This window comes from Balaenoptera physalus (genome assembly GCF_965194825.1).
Source record: "Balaenoptera physalus genome assembly, chromosome: 12".
NCBI classification, from domain to species: Eukaryota; Metazoa; Chordata; class Mammalia; order Artiodactyla; family Balaenopteridae; genus Balaenoptera; species Balaenoptera physalus.
In genome coordinates, this window is record NC_138897.1 from 89,914,291 (window position 1) to 89,937,642 (window position 23,352).

Below are 23,352 nucleotides of genomic sequence, written 5' to 3' on the forward strand. Positions count from 1 at the left end.
CCATTCGAGAGCCCCCAGGCCCGGATTTGGAAGAACAAAACGCCAGGAGGGGGGCGGGGCCCGCGCCCGACGAGGCCGAGTGGGAACCGGCCTCCTGCGGGGTCTTGCGGCCGCCGAGGTGTCGCGAGAGCCGGGGCTGCCGCTCGGCTACGCCGTAGGCCGAGTGGGCCGGGCGCGTTCCGCGGGGCCGGCGGTTTGGGCGAGCCTGCTTGGGCCAGCGAGGGCGCGGGGCTCCGGGGCTCGGGGCTCGCCCCCGCCGCTCCGGGAAGGCGCACCGATGGCGTTTCTAGGGTGACGCTGCGCACACCGACTCTCTCCGGGGGCGGAGGAAACACCTATGAACCCTTCGGCCTCCTTCCTGGCCGGGCGCCAGGTGAGCGGCCGCTGCTCCGCGCTTCCCGTTTCCGCCGGCGCGTCCCGGGGAGAGAGGAGAGCAGACCGCGGGGACGACGTGCATTGGGGTTATTCAGGAATCGTTTCTGCTTAAAATTTAATACCCAGGACGCAGAAGGAAAACGGAGCGTCACATCAGTTTCCTTACCTTAATGAAAATGGGTTGTTCAGCCCAGGCGCAGAGTCGAGTCGCGAGTACTGGGTGCTCACTTTTTAACGATAACATTGGGCATTTGTAGAGCTGCTTCTCTATATACCTCCTCGCTTCCTGCGCTTCACTTGCTTCACAGTACCCTGCGAGTGGAGCAACACTCTGATAGACCGTTTTACCAAAAAGTCTTGAAAGTAAACTTGCCCAAGGTTTGCAGTTGTCGGTATAGGATAAGATGAACGTGTTTTGCACACTTGGCCTGTTGCTTGTTTCCTGTATTAGAATACGTGCTCCTTGCCGGCTGCTGTGTCCCCAGCGACTTGGCGCTCGGTAAATATTTGTTGAATGAGTGAGTGAGTGAAATGGCTTACCAAAGACTGGAATTCAAGTCTTGTGGCTTGGAATCCCTTGGCTCCAAATTCCATTTTCTCTGTTTAGTGAGAAACTGTAATTCACTCGTCGTTATTATTTATTTACAAATCTTATGTTTCAGAAAGCAATAATGATGTACATGGGCCTCTGGTGAACTTTAAACTACTGTCTTTAAGGTAGAATTCTTAAAGTAACAGTTTTAGTTATTATTTTTTTTTAATTGAAGTATAGTTGGTTTACAATATTGCGTTAGTTTCGGGTATACAGCATAGTGATTCGGTTTTTGGGTTTTTTTGTTTTGTTTTTAGTTCTTTATTTCATAGATGGGGACAGTACCATACTTTGGAATGTGACTTACAACCTTAATAATAAAATAATATTGATAATACTAGCTAATGTTTGTTGGTCGTTTATGATAGAACAAAATTATTTTAAGGCAGGACAAGAAAAAGTTAACATAAAGTTTTCTCTGTCGTCTTGCCACTGCTTCCTCCGCTTTGGTGTGTATTGTGCATCTGCATTATACATTAACTAGATCATTTTAGAAGACGTAGGAATGCCTGCTTGCCAAAAAAAAAAAAAAAAAAGCTATTTTCTCCTGGTGTCAGCAAGGAACTCCTTAGGAGATAACATTCCTTTCTCAATCCTGTAAGGGGTCACAGTGACCCACTACTTGCCTTGTATGGGCAGATCTGCATTGTGTAAAGGTCAATATATTATTTTGATGTGTAGCCCTTTGTCTTGAAAGTGTTTGTAACTGTGTTTTGACCTCTTACAGGCAGAACAGTTCTCAGAGCTTTCTGAAAGACTGTCTCCCAGGTTATAATCTTCAGCTTGGCTCAAATAAAATTTTCCACTTCTTTCTAAGATTGACTGTTGATTAATTTTTAATGACACTTACAATGGTGCCAAGTACTGTGAAGTGCTTTACCGAGATTATCTTGCTTAATCCACACAACTCTAAGAAGTTAAAATGCTGCTATTACCATTTTACAGACAAGGAAATTAAGGCTTAAGGACATTAAGTAACTTACCCAAGGTCTTAGAGCCACTAAGTGGCTAATTCTGGATTCCAACTTAGGTCAGACCAACTTCACTGCACTGGACTTTAAAATGATGTATACTTAAAAGGAGTTATCGTAGATAATTTTGTTAGGCATGAAAATGGCATCATGGTAATATAAAAACGTTCATTTTTAGAGATGCATACTAAAGTATCTAAGAGTAAAAATTATTTTTTATCAACAACAAAAAGATAAAGGAAAATTGAAACAGATGTGGCAAAATCTTGATAGTGGTAAGAAAGACCTAGGTACTGAGCAAATGGGAGTCTATTGTACTATTCTCTTGTCTTCTGTGTATATTTGAAATTTTTCCTTTACAAAATTTGTTTTTAAGTAGGTATGTTGAGTTTGGATCAGTTACATTTAAACAGTAATTACTTCCTGTTTCCCTTTACTTGACTGCAGTAGAATTTCTGGGGCAAGCTGAGGGATAATATTGTTGATTGATACAAGGAGAGGGTTGACAGCAAAGAAAAAAAAATGTAGAAATGGGTTCATTTGTGATTAACCAATGGAGGTTTTACAAATGGTCCCACTCTTTAAGAGTGGTGTAAATGGTACGACAGAAAGTGATAGAGGCAGAGTGTACAGTAGGTGTGAACTTGCTTTAAATATACATAATTTTGATGCCATGTTATAATCAGTGAATAAAACGTATTAATTTATCTACCTTGAATTGGCAGCAAAAGAAGATATAATTGTTTGGAAAATATGCTTTGGCCGATTTATGTTGATTAGTTTTATCCTGACGTGAAGCCACTTTCTATGTTTAGAACATTGGGTCAGAAGTTGAGATTTCCACTATCGAGAAACAACGGAGAGAGCTACAGCTGCTCATTGGAGAATTAAAAGATCGAGATAGAGAGCTCAATGATATGGTTGCAGTACATCAAAGACAACTTCTTTCATGGGAAGAGGATCGGCAGAAAGTGTTGACTTTGGAAGAACGTTGCAGCAAATTAGAAGGTCAGACATATATGCAGCAGCATCTGTCATGCACTTGTACATGCCAACACGTTAAAAGGGCTCAAGGGAAAGATAGGAATATCTCAACACAATCCCTGCTGCACTGGAGTTTATTTTATTTTTTATTTATTTATTTATTTTTGGCTGAGTTGGGTCTTTGTTGCTGTGTGCAGGCTTTCTCTAGTTGCGGCGAGTGGGGGCTACTCTTCGTTGCGGTGCGCGGACTGCTCATTGCGGTGGCTTCTCTTGTTGCGGAGCACGAGCTCTAGGTGCGCGGGCTTCAGGAGTTGTGGCTCACGGGCTCTAGAGCGCAGGCTCAGTAGTTGTGGCACACGGGCTTAGTTGCTCCACGGCATGTGGGATCTTCCCGGACCAGGGCTCGAACCCGTGTCCCCTGCATTGGCAGGCGGATTCTTAACCACTGCGCCACCAGGGAAGACCCTGGAGTTTATTTTAATTGAAGATAGGATGACATCATGAACACTCACAACAGAACAAACACAATGTGAATTAAAGTAGGGCAAGCAAAGTACTTAACTGTAGAAAGAGGGCTGGGCAGCTTCAGTCAACATGGAGTGTCAAGGGTGCACCTGAAGGAAATTAGTTTTGAGCTAAAGTATGAATGAAGATGCCACAGAACTGGCCATTTCTCTTGAACTGACTCAAAGATTTTAAACTTGGTATTGAACTTGATCTCAAATACCTGAAATAGTCATCTTTTAAAATAAGAGCAATCTCAAAAATGGCTTACAAAAATTTCCTTTTGTACCATATTTTAACTGTCATCCCTTTTCGTGCTGCCCTAAAGTCTGAATGTTCTATTGACACTGCATTAATACTAGAATGTGCTAGAGGGGAAAATACTAGATCTGTTTAATAGAAAGACAACAATATATCGCCTTCTTTTTTACTTATATTACAAAAAGGATTCTGTAAATGCGACAATCTAAATATGAGTAATTTTTCCATTTTGTTGATGACCATCTGATTTTATTCTGACCACACCCACCCACATGTAGATACACATAAACGCAGTATTTAATATGATTGTACGTTAGATGCAATATATCTTATATAATTAATATCTTTTATATAAACATATTAAAGAACAAAGATAACATTATATACAAGCATACCTCGTTTTATTGCACTTTGCAGATATTATGATTTTTAGAAATTGAAGGTTTGTGGCAACCCTGTACTGAGCAAGTCTATCAGCACCATTTTTCCAACACCGTTTGCTCACTTTGTGTCTCTGTGTCATATTTTGGTAATTCTCGTAATATTTCAAACTTTTTCATTATTATTATATTTGTTATGGTCAACTGTGATCAGTAATCTTTGACGTTACTACTACGACTCGCTGAAGGCTCAGATGATGGTTAGCATTTCTTAGCAATAAGTTATTTTTAAATTGAGGTATACACATTGTTTTTTGGACATAATCCTATTGCACACTTAGTAGACTACAATATACTGTAAGCATAACTTTCATACGCACTGGGAAACCAAAATATTTGTGTGACTTGCTTTATTGTGATATTCATTTTATTGTGGTGGTTTGGAACTGAACCTGCAATATCTCCGAGGTCTGCCTGTATAACCATCAGTATCTGGTTTTAAAATAAGCAAGACACCTGAATAGGCATTTCATGGAACACTGAATGGCCAATAAATGTACAAAAAAGTTCTCATTCTCATTAGTAATTAGGGAAATGCAAATTAAGACCATAATGAGACCTGTTTATACTTACCAGCCTGGCAAAAAATATCAGGTATTGGTAAAAGTGTGGAGCAAGGGAAGGCTCATTCACTGCTGGTGGGCGTGTCAGCTGGTACAGCTACTTTGGAAAATCATTTGACAGTTCTGGTAAAGTTGAAGATATACATAGCTATGGCCCAGCATTTCCACTTCTAGGAAATCTACTCACCCTTCAATATGCACATGAATTACCTAAGGATCTTGTTAATATGTAGATTGTGATACAATAGGTCTGTGTATCTAACAAGGTCCCTGGTGATGTCCCTGCTGCTGGTCCAAGGGCCACATTTTGAGTATCGAGGCTCTAGAGGAACTCCTGCAAAAGCACCAAGATGCTTGTAGGAGAATATTTAGAGCAGCATTGTACATCATAGCTGCAAAGTGGAAACAGTCCAAATGGCCACCAGTAGTAGAATGTATAAATACATTTTGGCATGATCATATAATGCTATTATACAGCAATGACAGTGCACAAACAGGAGTTACCTACAGCCACATGGATACATCTCAGGATCATAATCTTTTTTTTTTTTTGTCTGTGCCAGGCAGCTTGTGGGATCTTAGTTCCCCAACCAGGGATCGAACCCAGGCCCTTGGCAGTGAAAGCGTGGAGTCCTAACCGCTGGGCCGCCAGGGAATTCCTAGGATCATAATCTTGACCAAAAAAAGCAAACAGAAGAATTCATAGAGTATAATTCCATTTACATATGGTTCAAATTAAACTATTCTTAGGGATGTGGTCATAGATAGTAAAACTATAATAAAAAACAAGGAAAAAAAAAAACAAGGAAATGAGTAAGATCAGGACGGTGGTTAGGAAGGTGGGAAATTGGAGAGATTGTGTTCAGGAAGTGACATACAGGGCCTTCTGGGTTGCTGCTGGTGTTCTGTTTCTTGACTAAGGTACAATATCGTGCATTTCATAATAAAAACTTTTAAAAGAAGTATTAACCTTTATCCATGTGTTTTGAATATAATGCATTTTCAGCTTCAGATCTGACCACAAGTAAGTTATTGATGAAATCTCCCTCAGGTGAACTACATAAAAGAACTGAAATAATCAGGTCACTCACAAAGAAGGTAAAAACCCTTGAATCGAATCACATTGAATGCCAAAGTACTCTTCAGAAAACTCAACTACAGCTTCAAGAAATGGCCCAAAAGGCAACCCATTCCACTCTCCTCTCTGAAGACCTTGAGGTTGGTTTTAAGATAAGCTTCCCTAGCCCAAATTCTGTTTGTGTTTCAGTTATTGAAAAATTAGATTTAAATATTTCCATTAAAAATGCATGTGCGTGTGTATGAAAGTATATCCATCCATCCATCATCATAGTTTTGTGTTCACTGTGGGGCTTTGATTAGCTGCCAGTGCTATCTTGTCTTGGAGATGAAGCTTCATTACAGCCCTTTTCTAACTGTTAGGACATCTGTTTGGAAGCATCTATCATTTTATCAACAATGGGTTATTTTAGAAAGCCTTTCTCAGATTCTGAGATTCCATATCATCAAGTAGCTTCAAATTATGCTTTCTGAATAACTGTGTCTAATCTGATGAAACAAATATCTATAGCACGTTAGTGACGCATATTGGGAACAAAATCTGTAAGAGTGATTTTTCAGTTTTCATTTCTAGCTGGTGAGTCATCAGATATCTTTTGAGCTCATGCTTTTTGAGAGACGCAGTGAGAAAGCCTTTTTTGTTGTTGTTATAGCCTTCATATTCTTGTTTCATAATGATATCAGTATAGATCTTGGTAATATAGTGAGTCTTAATAACTCATAATAATTGTATAGATTTTATGTCTAAAATTTTTTTCAGATTACTCTTCTAGACAGTTTCTAGCTATAAAATAAGTGAAAACTATCCTGGAATCTCTTGATATGTTGAATTAAAAAATGAAAGCATGTTAGTCAGCTTGGGCTGCCATAACAAAGTACCATAGACTGGGCAGAAATTTCTTTCCTCACAGTTCTGTAGGTTAGAAGTCCAAGATCAAGGTGCCGGCCTGGTCAGTTTCTGGTGAGGGCTCTCTTCTTGACTTGCAAATGGTCACCTTCTTACTGTGTCCTCATGTGGCAGGGTGAGAGACAGTACATGAGCAAGCTCTCTGGTGTCTTTTCTTATGAGGACACTGATCCCATCATGAGGGCCCCACCCTCATGACCTCATCTAAACCTAATTACTTCTCGAAGGCTCCACCCCCAAACACCATCACATTAGAGGTTAGGGCTTCATAGGGCTTCAACATGTGCATTTGGGCAGGGGGTGCAATTCAGTCCATAGCAGGAAGATTTTTTTTTTTAATTAATAAACTTTATTTTTTAGAATAGTTTTAGGTTCATAGCAAAATTGGGTGGAATATACAGAGATTTCTCATAGACCCTGCCCCCTCCCCCAGCCAGCCTCCTCCACTGTGGACATTCTGCATCACAGTAGTACATTTGTTGCAATCAGTGAATCTACACTGACACATCATTGCCACCCAAAGTCCATAGTTTACATTAGGGTTCACTCTTGGTGTTGTACGTTTTGTGGGTTTTGACAAATAATGACCTGCATCCACCATTGTAATGTCATACAGAAGTAGTTTCACTGCCCTAAAAACCCTCTCTGCTCTGCTCCCTCCTTCTCTGCCACAACCCCTGGCAGCCATTGATCTCCTTACTGTCTCCAGAGTTTTGCCTTTTCCAGAATGTCATAGAGTTGGAATCATACAATATGTAGCCTTTTCAGATTGGCTTCTTTCACTTAGTAACATGCATTTAAGTTTCCTCCATGAAGATCTCTTTTAAAAAGCCTGATTATTCATTTTTCCCAACCAATAAACACATTATGTACACAATAATATATCAAATCTAGATCTATGGATTAAAAAAAAAAACCCTGATAAGTGGGAATACCCCAATATGAAATTATTTCAACATAGAGTAAAGATGCACAAAAGTTCATTAATGCTACTTTATTTCAGCAAAGGAAGTCTCTTACTAATCCAGTTTTCATTCTTGCCAACCTGGAAGTATACATTAAAGACCATTAGGAAGTAGACATGTTTATAAACGTAACTGATAGAATTCAGTAGGGCAAAACTCAAGCATACTGAGAAGATGCTGGGGATAATGGGGAAATAGATATTTGTGTTCCTTTTTGATGACTGCCTACTTAGCCCGCTTTGTTACTAAAAAAGCTAAACAGAAAAAACAAAACAGAAGAATGAGCACAGGTTGTGGCTGGTGAGAGTAATGAAAGCTTTTAAATGACTCAATTAGTATTTTATGTTTTCCCTCGTAGGCTAGAAACGAAAATCTCAGCAACACATTAGTGGAACTTTCTGCTCAAGTGGGACAACTGCAAGCTCGAGAACAGGCTCTCACCACCATGATAAAGCTGAAGGTAATTCAGAATCACGATACTTCCACTTGCCAGGCACTTTGTAGTTGATAGCAATGTACATTAAGTTAGTGAAGTCCCACAGCGACTCAGATAGGTTGAGCTATCAATGTTGCTCTCTTTTTTTAAATTCTGGTTTTAGAAATGTGGGAAACAAGTTTAAAATGATGCCCCCAAGGCACTGAGAGGAGGCAGGACTGCACTGTTGGTCTCTGTCTCCAAGGCCCATTCCACGGTCCAGCATGCCTGCATTCAGCTGGTTTCTTCTGAGGTATCCATTACTGGGTCTCATAAAGTCATTAGCTATCAAATTGCTTGTTAATATGTTTTTTTTTTAATTAATTTATTTTTGGCTGCGTTGGGTCTTCGTTGCTGCGCACGGGCTTTCTCTAGTTGGGGCAAGCGGGGGCTACTCTTCGTTGTGGTGCACAGGCTTCTCACTGCAGTGGCTTCTCTTGTTGCAGAGCACGGGCTCTAGGCGCACGGGCTTCAGTAGTTGCAGCACGTGGGCTCAGTAGTTGTGGCTCGCAGCCTCTAGAGTGCGGGCTCAGTAGTTGTGGTGCACAGCATGTGGAATCTTCCCAGACCAGGACTCAAACCTGTGTCCCCTGCATTGGCAGGTGGATTCTTAACCACTGCGCCACCAGGGAAGCCCGTTAATATGTTTTTAATTGAGAAGAAAACTTAGCAGTCAAGTAGTTGATGTAGTCACTAACATGCCATAAACAGTGATTGATAAAGTCTCTTCTATGTGGTAACACGTGTTGAACAGCAGGTGGCTAGAGGAGTGATTTTGGTGTAATGGGACACTCATGTTGATTCATATGTGATTTTTCCCAGCACATTAATGTTTTTGAGTGATCAGGGACAAGCTTTCATAAAATTAAAAAGAAAATATTAAAATCTATAGAATTGGGGCTTCCCTGGTGGCGCAGTGGTTGAGAATCTGCCTGCTAATGCAGGGGACACGGGTTCGAGCCCTGGTCTGGGAAGATCCCACATGCCACGGAGCAGCTGGGCCCGTGAGCCACAACTACTGAGCCTGCGCGTCTGGAGCCTGTGCCCCGCAACGGGAGGGGCCGCGATAGTGAAAGGCCCGCGCACCGCGATGAAGAGCGGTCCCCGCACCGCGATGAAGAGTGGCCCCCACTTGCCGTAACTAGAGAAAGCCCTCGCACGAACCGAAGACCCAACACAGCCAAATAAATAAATAAATAAGGTAAAAAAAAAAAAAAAAAAAAAAAAAAAAATCTATAGAATTGTCTTTAATCAAGTAGTGACCAGTTTCCTGGCTTCAGCAACCTCTACAGTGTCCATCATAGCAAACTCCTGGTGAAGCTGAAGAGGATTGCCTGACTGATGTGTCTGCAGTGGCATTTGCTGAACTGTGTTCTTGTACGTAACAGGACTACTGTTTCTTTGCTACTGGTCTGATCACAGAGTTCCATCGGTTTTTGAATGGTCTGCCCAAACCCTGTTTTTCCCATAAGTCCTAACGTGAGATGTGCAGACTGTGAAGTATTTTAGGAACGCGTATAGGATGCTATCGCAGAAACCTTTGTCCTTAAGCAAAGGTAAAACCTGCAAGTAATAGTTATTCCACGTGAGTGGTGGGGGAGTACTTTTGCTTATTTTTATTTTTATTTTTAAAATTAATTAATTAATTTATTTATGGCTGTGTTGGGTCTTCGTTTCTGTGCGAGGGCTTTCTCTAGTTGCGGCGAGCGGGGGCCACTCTTCATCACAGCGCGCGGGCCTCTCACTATCGCGGCCTCTCTTGTTGCGGAGCACAGGCTCCAGACGCGCAGGCTCAGTAATTGTGGCTCACGGGCCCAGTTGCTCCGCGGCATGTGGGATCTTCCCAGACCAGGGCTCGAACCCGTGTCCCCTGCATTGGCAGGCAGATTCTCAACCACTGTGCCACCAGGGAAGCCCCTTATTATTTTTATACTTTCAGGTGTTATTTGAATTGCTTTTCAACAAGCACATAGATACCTTTTATGTAATTAAAACAACCACCTCAACAATAAGAGGTTCTGAATTGGGTAGGTTTGGGATAAGGTCTTGGAGTCTGTCATTTTAACAAGCTGAAAAGAAGGGGAGGAAGAGAGGGCCTATGGGATTTATCTGTAATGCAGAGAATAAGCCCCCTCAAGGGTCACCAGCCTTCCTATTGCTATTACAGTTTCATAGGTAATCAAATGTTTGCTTCTAAACTTTGTGAGACAGTAAACTATGGTGGTTCGTGCATGGTTTCAGGGGCAGCCGGCTAAGTTCAAATCGGAACTCCGTCACTAACCAGTTGTATAACCGTGTCCACTTTACTGTCGAGTCCTCTGTCATGTGGGGAGTAACAATAGTCCCTACCTCAGAGAGTTACCGTGAGGATTAAACGAGGTAACACATGGAAAGTGCTTGGAATGAAACCGGGTACACAATGAGATTTTTTTTTTTTTTTAATTCTTTTTGGGGTATAGTTGATTTACAATGTTGTGTTAGTTTCAGGTGCGCAGCAAAGTGAATCAGTTATACATATACACATATCCACTCTTTGTTTTTAGATTCTTTTCCCATATAGGTCATTACAGAGTATTGAGTAGAGTTCCCTGTGCTATAGCAGGCTCTTACTCATTCTCTATTTTACATATAGTAGTTTGTATATGTCAATCCCAATCTCCCAATTTATCCCTCTCCCACAATGAGATCTTAATAAGTGTAGTGTTTTCTTATCGTTTAGTTGGAATTTTAAAATCTTATGTAACAGTTATCGAATTTGGTTTGTAGGACAAAGATATTATCGAGGCAGTCAATCACATTGCTGACTGTTCGGGTAAATTTAAATTGTTAGAGCATGCCTTACGCGACGCTAAGGCGGTGGAGACCTGTATTGTGAAAGAAAAGCAAGATTATAAGCAGAAATTGAAGGCACTTAAGATTGAAGTCAATAAGCTAAAAGGTAAGGAAGAGGCATAAATTTAAGCATTTTATCTTGGGAATATATTTCTTCATTTGGGTTCACTTAATCTCATAACTGAGAGTAGGTCTGTTGTTAGCTTTAGGACCTACCGTGAGATGTTCATTTCATTTGTATAGAATTATGCTGCAAATTTTTGTGTTACAAGATAAATAACAGAGTTGGGGGTAACTGCCTAATGCGTTCTATTTTAAAAATAATCCTGCCTTTGCTGTACCGGCTAGCTCTTGCTACTATATGCTTTGTAGCAACCAACGACAGTATCTCAGTGGCATGCAACCACGAGCATTTGAGAAACTCATGTATCTGGAAGCCACATGGGAATTGGCTGATCTCTGTTGGGCCCAGCTGAGCTCCTCCACTGGGGCATCTTCTCCTCCCCGGTAGGCTAGCCTGGGCATTTCTTCCCACGGTGAAGGCAGAAGCTTAAGAGAAGCAGAAAGATGGGAGGACCTATATATACCATCACTTCCCCCTCATTCTGTGGCCAAAGTGAGTCACATGGCTGCACCCAGAGACAATCCTCTGTGGGAGGATTTACAAAAAATCAAGGGAGGAATGCAGAGAGGGGTGAGGAGTTACCGCTAACAACACAAACTCCCAGAGTGGCTTTTTGGTGCATGTTTTATTTTGGGGGGAATTCCTTTTGTGTCCTCCTGTTCTATTTTCATTCTCACAGTAACCCCACAGTTTATTTTTCTACTACTTGAGGTTTTCTAATGAAACGAAGGCTGGGTATGCCAGATAGGTTAGTGCTGTGTACTGGAATAGGGATCTAGGTGATGGAGTAAAAATTTATATTCGTCTGCAGAGGATGTGGAGGGAGGCCCACTTTTCTCTGGCCTTTCCCCACTGTGGGGCAGGGGAAGCTGTTGGATGGAGGCGCCATCCAGGTCTGAAATCTGCACCCAGACTGTCCCATTTATAAGTGGTCATCACATTAGACACGAAGACTGACTCCTGCTGTGGAACAAGCAAACTTAGAATGACAGAGCCGTGCGATGGTGCAGTTGCTCCGCCTCTGTCCCTGGTGGAATCCCTCATGAGGCAGGGAGTTGCTGTTCAAATTGTGAAAGGCTATCGGGGCAGATTTAATTTAAAAAACTCCACCTCCTAAAATCTTGTTCCTATGATGCCCTGACTAGTGGTAAATCATAATTTTGTCTCCATTTGTAGCTTCAGCTAAAATCATAATCGTACTATAAGCCCCTTGACAGCAGGGACGGACTCTGTCTTCTCTTTTTTTGGACCCACAGTTAATAGCACAGCCCCTGGGTTACATTGTAGGCATTCGATAAGTATTTATTGAATGCTGTGTTTACCTAGGTAAGATTTAAAGTAAAAAGAAGTCTGTTTTATCAACTTTTATGTCTTATTTTATAAATTCAATATTTATGAAAAAAATAAAAGCAGCATCATGGATAGTGTACTAGAGAGTGAGGGAAAGAGACTCATTTAGTTTGGGTGCGCTGGGAAGGCGTCTTTGAAGAGAACATTAGAGCTGAAACTTGGATGATGGGAAGAACCAGTCGTGCAAAGATCTGGGCCAGGACCTTCCAGGCAGAAGAAACAGCAAATGCAAAAGCCCTGGGGTGGGTTTTGAGGTTGGGGCCAGTGAAAGGAACAGATTGAAAGGGCAGGGCCAGGCTGTGCAGGCCTTAAGGTAAAGAGTTTGGATTTCCTCCTAAGTGTAGCACAAGGGCTTGTAACAGAGAAGTGACGCCAGCAGATGGCCCTGATGGCTCCGTGGATAGTAGGCTGCAAAGAGAGAGGCAGGGTTCGAGCAGGGAGACAGTGGGAGCCTTGGCCAGGGTCACTGCTGGGGGTGCAGTGAGATGTTAGATGAGGGACATATTGTGGCTGTAGATCGAACAGGACTTCATATTAATTGGAAGCGGGTGCGGAGGACATGGGAGGTATTCACAGTGTATATTCTTCTAGGAACTAGTATTTATTTGAGGACTTTTTCCCCCCTTTTTTCCCCCTATTTGTGAAGAGGATCTAAATGAAAAGACAACAGAAAATAATGAACAACGAGAAGAGATCATTCGCCTCAAGCAAGAGAAAAGTTGCCTGCATGATGAATTGGTTTTTACTGGTAAAAATAGATAATTAGTTTAAGTAACCTGAACGTTCTACGATACTACCATGACGGGCTAAATGAATTGTACCTCTCTCAAAATACTTTATGTATTTAATTAATTTATTTTAACACCCTTTGAGAAATGAGGAGGGACCAGGCAGGGAATTTTAAAGCTGTTATCTGCCTCCCAGTTCACTCTGTTTCCTCTTCTGTGAAATGAGCTGCTCTCCCTTCCAGCTTGAGTGCGTGACTATACTAGCTCACTAAAAACATAGCACTTGTGCTTAAAAGTTCAATAAGAAAGAATCTTATGAGCCAAGTATTTGCAAATACTAGATAAAAATTAGGAATTCAACATTTTTTCAATTTTGCAAATAGACCACCTGTAATTATTACAGTTGGAAAGTACTCATGTGTTTTGTTACATCAGTATGACCGCAAAATAATAATGTTGGAGATGAATTTTTCATGACTTAAAAGCAAGTTTGTCAGTAAGGTGTGTAACTTAGGCCCCCTTCTGATAAACATAAAAGTGGCGCTCCCCACTCTCCCTCACCGCCATGTTCTCCTACACTCTAACCCCAACCCACCCCAGTATGTCAGAGTTTCTAGCCTCCCCTTTCTCTGCTCCCAACTGAGAATCACTGATATTTAGAGCTTATCTATATATGGCCCTGACAGCCAAGAAGATTTTGTTAGACTTTAATTTTGGTAGTTTGTATGAAGAAAATCATAGGTTTGGAGGTAAAGTTCCAAATAGAAATTAAATGAACTGGGACTTCCCTGGAGATCCAGTGGTTAAGACTCCACGCTTCCACTGCAGGGGGCACGGGTTCGATCCCTGGTCAGGGAACTAAGATCCCGCATGCCATGTGGTGTGGCCAAAAGAAACAAGAATTTAATTAATTAAGTGAACATGTTTGGGTCTACTCATACCTACCCTCAATTGTCTTTCCTGCTAGGAAGAGACTACATTTCTATAAGTTAAAGGGCAGAATACAGTATTATATTACATTTTTTTCAAATAAAATGAAATTCTTAATTTTAATCTCACGGGATTAAAGATTGGGGAAATGCAGTTTTCTACCACTAGAGGTCACTATTTCCATTATTTCTAGGATTACTGTGTCTCAAAGTAATTATCTCTTACATTGTTACAGATACTTACGTAAAGATATACATATATTTGTACATCTACATAAAGATATACATCTATACATATGTTTGTAGCTTTACAGCTGAATTCCCGCAATCTTTAGATCGGCATCTGTGTGCCAGGTACTCTGCTAGTGACTAAGAAGCTCATAGGCCCAAAGAGAGTTTAGTGCTCTACAGATGCTGTGAATAAAATGTTGTGCGAGGTCAGAGGAAGGAAAAACATTTACAGAACATTTTAATAATCTCCTTTCTTTTTGGTTCATCTATTTTTACTCATTCTATTATGTATTACTAGGTAAAGTATATGTAATTTGTTAGATAATACTCTAATAAATCCATTTTGTGAAATATTTTTTTATCATTTCCTAAGCTGATTTCTTAAATATCTTTTCTATTCGTACCACTGTCTCAGAACAATTTTTGTGTGTTTAAATTATAAAAGTGAATTAAAGCCTGAAAAGAATTTTTAAAGGCTTAACATGATAACATGCTATCAGGTGTCATGGCTAAAAATTAACACATTTTATTCAAGGTTGGAAGATGTCTTAAAAATGTACTTCTAAGTTCAAAACTTCTTTTTCCTCTCGTTGAAGATGAAGTTCTTCACAGAGGCTTAGAGACATGTTTCATTTGTACATGTTGCATATAAGAAGTTCGCAAATAAAACAATGATACTAGTTTACATTTCTGTGGCCCTGCGAGTCCCGTAAACAAGGCCCTGTGAGATTGAGTGAAGGTCTCCCAGGCAGTAAAAGGCACAGAAGCTTGATCAGAATTTGGCAGGTCCAGACTTCAGCACCCTTTCCTTTGTGCTGTCTTCCTTAGGCTGCCCGCTCAGGCAGGTGTCAGCAGAGTTCCATACCTCTTTGTCTTCAGTGACCAACTTGTGAAATAGGCGGACTCACTCCACTTTGACCAAACCCAGATAACCCAGCCACGTACGAAAGTATCAGATCTAAGGAAACAATTCTATTTCATGCAACAGTAGATTATTCTAAAGTCAGATTAAGGCAGTATTGAAATATATTTAAAATTATCCTTGAATGCCAAATAAAGTAGCTGGCTTTTGTTTAGGGGCTGTGCTGTGTCCAAAACAAGTATCTCTGAGTGCTGGGAATGCACCCAGTGTGTGATCCTGCTGTTAACGGAAGAGGTGGGTAGAGCTGAGAGCAGCCCGGAGTCCCGGACGCCCTGAGGGTGTCACTTCCACCGAGAAAGAGCTACTGTTTCACTGTTTTCTTTGTGCATAGAGTTGAATTCACATAAACTAAATGCGACTCTACATAAACATTGCAAGTGCACTGTAGGCCTTTGTTATGGTGTTGAGTCACCTAATGCAAAGAAATAAATTCAGAATTGAAGAGACGTAAGTTTTAAATCCGACGCCGTGGCTTTCACTGTGCCACGTTCTCAATTCTGTGCACGAGGATTACCTTTAAAAGTAAGATGATGCGGGACTTCCCCGGCGGTCCAGTGGTTAGGACTTTGCCTTCCAATGCAGGGGGTGCAGGTTCGATCCTTGGTCGGGGAGCTAGGATCCCACATGCCTCGTGGCCAGAAGGCCAAGTCATGGAACTGAAGCAGTATTGTGGCAAATTCAATAAAGACGTTAAAAATGGTCCACATCGGACTTCCCTGGTGGCGCAGTGGTTAAGAATCCGCCTGCCAATGCAAGGCACACGGGTTCGATCCCTGGTCTGGAAAGATGCCACATGCCGCGGAACAACTAAGCCCGGGCGCCACAACTACTGAGCCTGCGTGCCACAACTACTGAAGCCTGCGTGCCTAGAGCCCGTGCTCCACAGCAAGAGAAGCCACCGCAATGAGAAGCCCGCACACTGCAACGAAGAGTAGCCCCCGCTTGCCACAACCAGAGAAAAACCCACGTGCAGCAGTGAAGACCCAATGCAGCCCCAAATAAATAAATAAATAAATATTTTTTAATGGCCCATATCAAAAAAAATCTTAAAAAAGAAAAAGGTGATGCTGCAGACCCGTATCAGAAGGGCTGAGTATTAAGCGTGTTTGGCCAGGAGGTGGTGGCTTTCACAGATCCCTCCTCACGCTTTATTCCGCCTGGTCCCCAGTGACCGCCAGCAGACACTTTGCAGAAAAGCTGTCTCAGTAGAGTTGCTGTCTCCAGCAAAGCTCATGCCTTTTTCCTTAAATGGTTTCTGTGACGCTCCAAATGTAAAGCGATAATAATCAATATTTGTATTCTTTTTCATCCATGAGAAAAATGACATGTGGAAAAGGTGCTTTGTTAATAAACCATAGAAGTTGTAAATTTTGATTTAGGCTGCACCTGATTTTCTCAAAACCGATTCATGTATTAATAATTAGAGGGTCATTTTATGCATTTAGCTTGAACTTCTTATAAAGATAATGGTTTTTTTTAGGTGAGACAGTTATTGTTGATCTATCACTCTATGTGAATGAAATTATTTCCCCTTAAGCATAATATTAATATTTTTTTCCCGTACAAGTCTTCGTATAGCACTTTAGATCTTTCCTTTCTGGGGGTTCTCATCTGCCAAGTTCTGAAACTTTTTAAAATACTGATTTCTCATACCCCAACTCTAGTAACAGCGAAGTGTCTGCGTTTCAGCAGAATGTTTATGGTCTTTGTAAAAGAATGAAGATTTAAAAAAAAAAAACCTCTGTTCTGTCTTTTTGGGCTAGAAAATTGAATGTAATACTATGTATATTAAAGAAAATTCTGAATCTTAATTACCCATCAGGTAAAGAGTTTTCAAGAAAAAGAAAGTCTGTAAAGGAGTGCTGGACTTTCATTAAAATGGAAAGACAAGTTTGTCTACCTATGGGGTCACCTCATAGGTCCAAATATCTTCAGTTTTTGCTCAGTGAGAATACATACAAGTGGCCTGATTGTGAGATTATATCAGATTGACTTACATACTGGTGAAAATAGTGATTTTTTTTTTTTTTTTTGCCCCTGTAATGTTAGTTTTTTTTCTGTTGGTAAAGGTAATATGCTGTTTGGATTTTTACAAGGAAAATGCATTTGTAAGTTACCTGTGTAATGTGAATAAGTAAGTAAAGAATAAAGTAATATGTATTAAATTTAGAGATTTAGAAACCACCCCCTCAAAAAAAAAAGAGGAAAATAATTGTCATTAATCCTTCCATCTAAAAAATAACTTAATTTGATACTTCAGTATACTTGCTCTCAGCCTTTTTCTATGCATATCTACATACAGACACACACGTAATTTGAGCAGAGAGTTGGTACAGTTTTGAATACTTTTTTGACTTAACATTAATTATATTGTGAAAGTTTTCAAATTTGGTGAAGGATCTAGTCAGAATCACTGATTAAAGCTCTTTCCAGCCATCCATTTTGCAATTTTAAAATTCAGGAAGGAGGGGAAAAAAGTTAGCCGCGCATAAACTTGTTGGAAATGAAGAGGTTTGTGATGATATGGGCTGGTGAAAAACGTTTTAATAATATTTGTTCTTAAATAGTAGAGAGAGAAAAAAGGAAAGACGAGTTACTGGATATCGCAAAGTCAAAGCAAGAGCGCATGAGCGCAGAGCTGCATAATCTGAGACAGGTAGGTTCCCACTTAACCTTCTCTATTAGGTGGGAAACGCTTATAAACAAACATCAAATTAGGAAAAGTGTATGCCCAGTGATTTCGTTTATGATGCTTTTGGAATCCTGACTACATTAAAGGTATATCATATTAACCTAGCAGATAGGGTCTTGCTTATGGTAATGAAAGGTTAGGAGACTAGTTACATTAACAAATCTCAGTGCTAACATAGGAAAAATAAAAGCAAACATATTCAGCATACTTCTTTAGTCACTATCTGATCTGTTTTGGCATTTGAAAGTGCCAGCTGTTGGCTCAGTTTAGCTTTGTTGTTACACTTTATTTTGATGTATCAATATCTACGGCAGATTTACATAAAACAACAGCGTGACCTGCAGTTTCTTAATTTCAATGTGGAAAATTCTCAGGAATTAATACAGATATATGACTCAAAGATGGAGGAATCAAAGGCCCTGGAATCCAGGTAATCTTAGTATGATGCTATTAATATGATCTTGTGTTTTATTCCGTCATTCAGTCAATATTTGTTAAGTACCTGCTGTGGACCAGTACTTAAGTACTGTTTGGTAGGTAGTAGGGAATAAATATATGTGAGCTAATCCTGGGTTGTAGTGAGAATTTTAGGCATGATCTTAATTTAACCATTTGATTAAATTCATTAAACACATTATTTGTGTGCTTGTGTAGAAGGCTTTGAGCTAAAGTAGAAATTACAGAGATGAATCATTTATTCATTCATTCAGCACTCAGTATTTTAGGCACGGGCTAGGAATAGGGAAAATGAAGATATATTGGGCATGGTACTTGCTTAAAATAATGCCAAAGAATGGTATAAATAACTGCAGTAGGAGTTCAGCTGAGGTTGATCTCTGCTCTCAGCTTGATTTTCCCATTTTCCTTGTTAATAGGAGGAAATGTCTACTCTTACCTGTAAAAGGCAGTGTGTGAATTAAATTGGTTTCTGTAAAATTAAAATATAAATATATGAGGTCTGGTTTAATTTAACAAGCATACAACTGCCCCACAGTTAAACTGAGTCCACTTTGACAAGCAGAAATGGTACAGGGAGTCATGGAGAGGAACAGGGATTCAGGGAGTTCCCCATCACCGCACACGGGCGCAGAAGCTGGGTTGGATGACGCAGCTCCTTCCCCCGGAGGGTGGAGTTCAGGATGGGGGTGGTCAGAGTTGCAGGGAGGAATGTAAGGAGCAGCTGCTGCTACAGACAGTAGGACTGGGGACTCACCCGCACTTTGCTGCATTTGCTGTACTCTTCTTCGAGGTCTTTTGCTGGGGGTTGTTGCACCATTGCTCTGTATCCCAGCTGTGGCTGCTACTAATAAACACCAGACCAACCCAGCGACCTCTTGCAGGCAAAAACCCCTAACCTATTGGCTCTTTTTCCTTTTTGCACTGCATTTCCCCTGGGAGGTACCTGGGCTAGATGATTGAGGTTATTCTTTAAGAACGTAAAGTGGCTTATCCCATTCTAGAAGGAGGGATCAGAATCATACAGATTAGAACACCTGAATAGGTGTGACATGAAAAACTTTGACAATTTATTAAAAGGTTTATCACAATGATTTTTATTTTATGCACATGTGGTGTCATTTTTACTTTAGACCAGTTTTCAATATATAGATACATTAAGTATCCAGCAGATAAATGGGATGGTCATGAATGCAGTATGGTGAACACATTTGGCACTTTCCAATTTATCGTTGTACCTTGACTCTCCATTGCCTTTCAATCCTGACTTTACGTCTATTTAACTGTGAATTAGGAAGAGAAATAACAGATCAATCAACAAGTATTTACAGAACGCTTCGTGTATGTTAAAGGCTGTCTTAGGTTCCAGGAGGATTAAAAATGCTTCTACATGTGAAAAAAAAACCTTAAGAATCTTTTGACAAAACTTTTATATGTATGAAACAGTGAATGATATAGTTATAATAGGAAAGTCGCTATCTGATTAATTAGATATATATTAATATGTACAGTAAGATAATGATTTGCAGTGTGGATAGTGAGTACAGTGGACGTTAAGGATGGGAAGAGGGGAGTGGGTATGGTGGTCAGCAAGACTTCCTGGAGGAGGTTGGGCTAAAATTGGGCTCAGAAGAATATACAAATTCTACCTCATATTTTCAACTCAGACAAATGGGTCTTACTAGGGTTTAGCTCAGCTGATGAGGTTTGAGTGAAATATTTAGAACGACAGTATCAAATGTATCTTATAACTTCCGTTTTTTGTAATGCCACCATAGCAGAGAAATGTGTTTATCAGATCTTGAAAATAACCACCTAAAAGTCGATTTTAAGAGGGAGGAAGATCAGAAGTCACTGGTTAAGGACCAAAAATTTGAGACCACGTTGGTTCAGCAAAATAAGTCAGACAAGAGCTCTTATGATGTATGCAAAGAGAAGAAACTACAGGTTAATACTTCATTTGGGGGAAAAAGTGTAATTGCTGTCTCATCTCTATTTGCAAAAGACTTAGTGGAGAAACAAAAGTCTTGGTCTCTGGGAGGAAAAATCCAGACTGAACCCGAAAACAAAAGTACATTTTGCAAGATCCACGCAAAATCACCAAAAGGTAATGGAGTTGGGGTTCAGAATGAAGAGAAACAACTCTCGGAAACATCAACATCTGTATCCGGTGAAAAGTGGCATGACGTCAGCCTTTACCTGGGCCTGGCCAACTGTTCTGGTTCAAAACAACCAGAAAAGCTGGATGTCGAATGTCAAGATCACCTGGAAAGGTCTGGAGTCTCATGTTGCCATAAAAGCAAAGCCTGTCTGGATGAAAGCGACGCCCGTCTGGATGAAAGTGACATGTGGGAATCTAAGTGCTGCCACCCGAGTAACTTCACAATCGAAGCTCCAGGCCACATGTCTGACGTGGAATGGATGAACATCTTCAAGCCTTCCAAAGTGCAGAGAATCGTGCGCCACAAATCGGTGTGCACTTGTTCGGAAAGTGCCAGTGGAACCAAATACAACTCCTCTACAAGGTCAGTCTCGTTTCATGTTTGTAAACACCCAGGGAGCCTACTTAACTGTTTTGAGAAATATAAAAGGGCTGCAGTAGCCACTTCACGCCAACCGTGAAACGGAAAGCAGTGTTTACAAACAGAAATTGCGTTTGACAAACCATTTCCTCTTTTCATCACAGGGTAGGCTGTTGAGTTTTTTGATTGTACAGAGACTGTATTGGATTCCAGTGAGAAGTTTGTGCCTAGGACAAGCAGCTTCTGAGGCAAAAGTTTTGCTTAAAAACAAAGCCAGCTGTCATGAGCTGAGCAAACATGTTTTATTTTAAAACAAACGGGGAGGTCACTTTACAGAGTAGAGTGCTGCTCTGGGGCATTCCTCAGCCAGGATCCTTTTGAATCGATAAGCCGTTTCTTTCATGTCCAGATTACATTCCCTAGACCCCAGATAAGACATTCCTTTTGCCCCCATTGGCTTATTTACACATCCAACTGCTTTGGCCTTTGTGTTCACTTTACATTTCCCAAACTTTCTTACTTTTAAAAATCATGCAGGAGAAAGAATATTTGTATTTAATAAGCTGGTAACAGTTATAGGGTTTTTCTTCCAGTTTTATTGAGATATAACTGACATACAGCACTGTATAAGTTTAAGGTGTTCGGCATAATGATTCCAGTGCGTCAGGAAATGATGACCACAGTAAGTTTAGTGAACATCCGTCATCTCTTAGAGACACAAAATAAAAGAAAAAGAAAAAAATATATTTTTTCCTTGTGATGAGAACTCTTAGGATTTACTTTCTCAACAACTTTTATAGATAACCTACAGCAGTGTTAATTACATTAATCCTACTGTACATGAAATCCCTAGTTCTTATGTATCTCATAACTGGAAGTTTGTGCCTTTTTTTTTTTTTAAGTTTGTGCCTTTTGACCACCTTATCCAACTGGTTTTTTTAAGAGAAAAAAAATGGATTAGTTATTGGCATAGGCTGCATTTTTCAGGCTCATCTTACTGTTTGAATTGCTGAATCTTGTAGTTAGTTGAGGGGTGCTATACTAATGTCTGCTATTGTTAAAGGAAACCTAGCTCTTTGATCTTAAATTACAGAAAGGATGAAGTTTCTGTATTGAGAGCCTTATTTTAATCATCACATTGACTTTTTTTTTTTTAATATATTATTTATTTATTTATTTATTTATGGCTGCGTTGGGTCTTCGTTTCTGTGCGGCGGCTTTCTCTAGTTGCGGCAAGCGGGGGCCACTCTTCATCGCGGTGCGCGGGCCTCTCACTATCGCGGCCTCTCTTGTTGTGGAGCACAGGCTCCAGACGCGCAGGCTCAGTAGTTGTGGCGCACGGGCCTAGTTGCTCCGCGGCATGTGGGATCTTCCCAGACCAGGGCTCGAACCCGTGTCCCCTGCATTGGCAGGCAGACTCTCAACCCCTGCGCCACCAGGGAAGCCCCCACATTGACTTTCATAGGACTCTATGATTAAACTTTCCTTCTGGTATTTTCATTGTTTGGATTATCGTTTGGCCCTTTTAGAAGCCTGAGTCGCTTAAAAATCATACAGTTATTCTGTCAACAAAAACTGGTTGTTACACTAAATATTATCTATTCATATTTGGTTTTTAAAGATCATCTTAGATAATTGCAAGTACCAGGAGGGCACAACTTCCTATTTTTCACTATTGAACAAAAACACGCATATATTAAGGGAAAAGCTTGTGTTAAGTAGTTTTAAGAGCAGAGTGGACACATATTAAATTTAATGTATGAAAGAAATTCAAAGACAATTTCAGAGTTTTCTTTCGAGGCCCTTTTGACCTCCATGGCTTGAAATGATTCAAGTGACTTCTTGTTCTGCCGGCAGAGGCATTTGCCAAGGCATCGCATGACAAACGCGTGATTAAGTGGAAAAGATAATGACGTTTTCCTGTTTTTCCTTAGATTATAAGAGCTTGTGTACCTACTTCATCATCTGACTAAAATGTTCACATTTATACCGCCGTTCCATCTGACGTACAGGGGTTTACGTGTGGAGGGAGAAGCCACCGCAGCTCTGCCTGCCTTACGGGGCCTGTGGGAGGAAGAGGTTTCCAGGGCCTCTTGCTCTCAGCTCTGCTTTGAGCCCAGTGTTAACAGCACACCAGAAACTTAGCTACACGTGTCTGTTCTCTAACTACTGAGACCCTATGGAAGAATCAAGGACCCACAACAGTGCCATTCCGCTTTCACAGAAGGACTTGTAAAAGACCATTAACAAAAATCAGTCTCACAAACCAAAAACCTAGAATCTTCAGATGTTTAACCTTATGCTGTTTTCATTTTTTCCCTCTCTTTTGGATGATCCCGTCCGTCACACCTTCTTTTCTTTGCTTTTTTTTGTGGGTGTGGGGAGGAGGGCAATTCTCTCTTCTGTAGTTACCCTTTAACGAAGAATTTGGTTTTAATTCTTACTGCTAAAG

At 40.7% G+C, this 23,352-nt stretch overlaps 1 protein-coding gene across 6 annotated transcripts in view; it reads left to right on the plus strand.

Annotated features, from left to right (window-relative positions):
• CCDC62 (coiled-coil domain containing 62) overlaps positions 1-23,352 on the plus strand; it is a 44,404-nt gene that overhangs the window by 3,684 nt on the left and 17,368 nt on the right. The window contains exons 1-10 of one of the 6 annotated variants that reach the window (XM_082418252.1): positions 149-373; positions 1,038-1,092; positions 2,754-2,946; positions 5,697-5,908; positions 7,998-8,099; positions 10,881-11,052; positions 13,067-13,168; positions 17,798-17,886; positions 18,237-18,352; positions 20,157-20,903. In XM_082418252.1, the coding sequence (XP_082274378.1) occupies positions 2,856-2,946; positions 5,697-5,908; positions 7,998-8,099; positions 10,881-11,052; positions 13,067-13,168; positions 17,798-17,886; positions 18,237-18,352; positions 20,157-20,903 (1,631 nt within the window). In that variant the 5' untranslated portion in view covers positions 149-373; positions 1,038-1,092; positions 2,754-2,855. The other 5 variants (XM_082418251.1, XM_082418253.1, XM_082418249.1 and 2 more) reach the window with 5 other exon arrangements.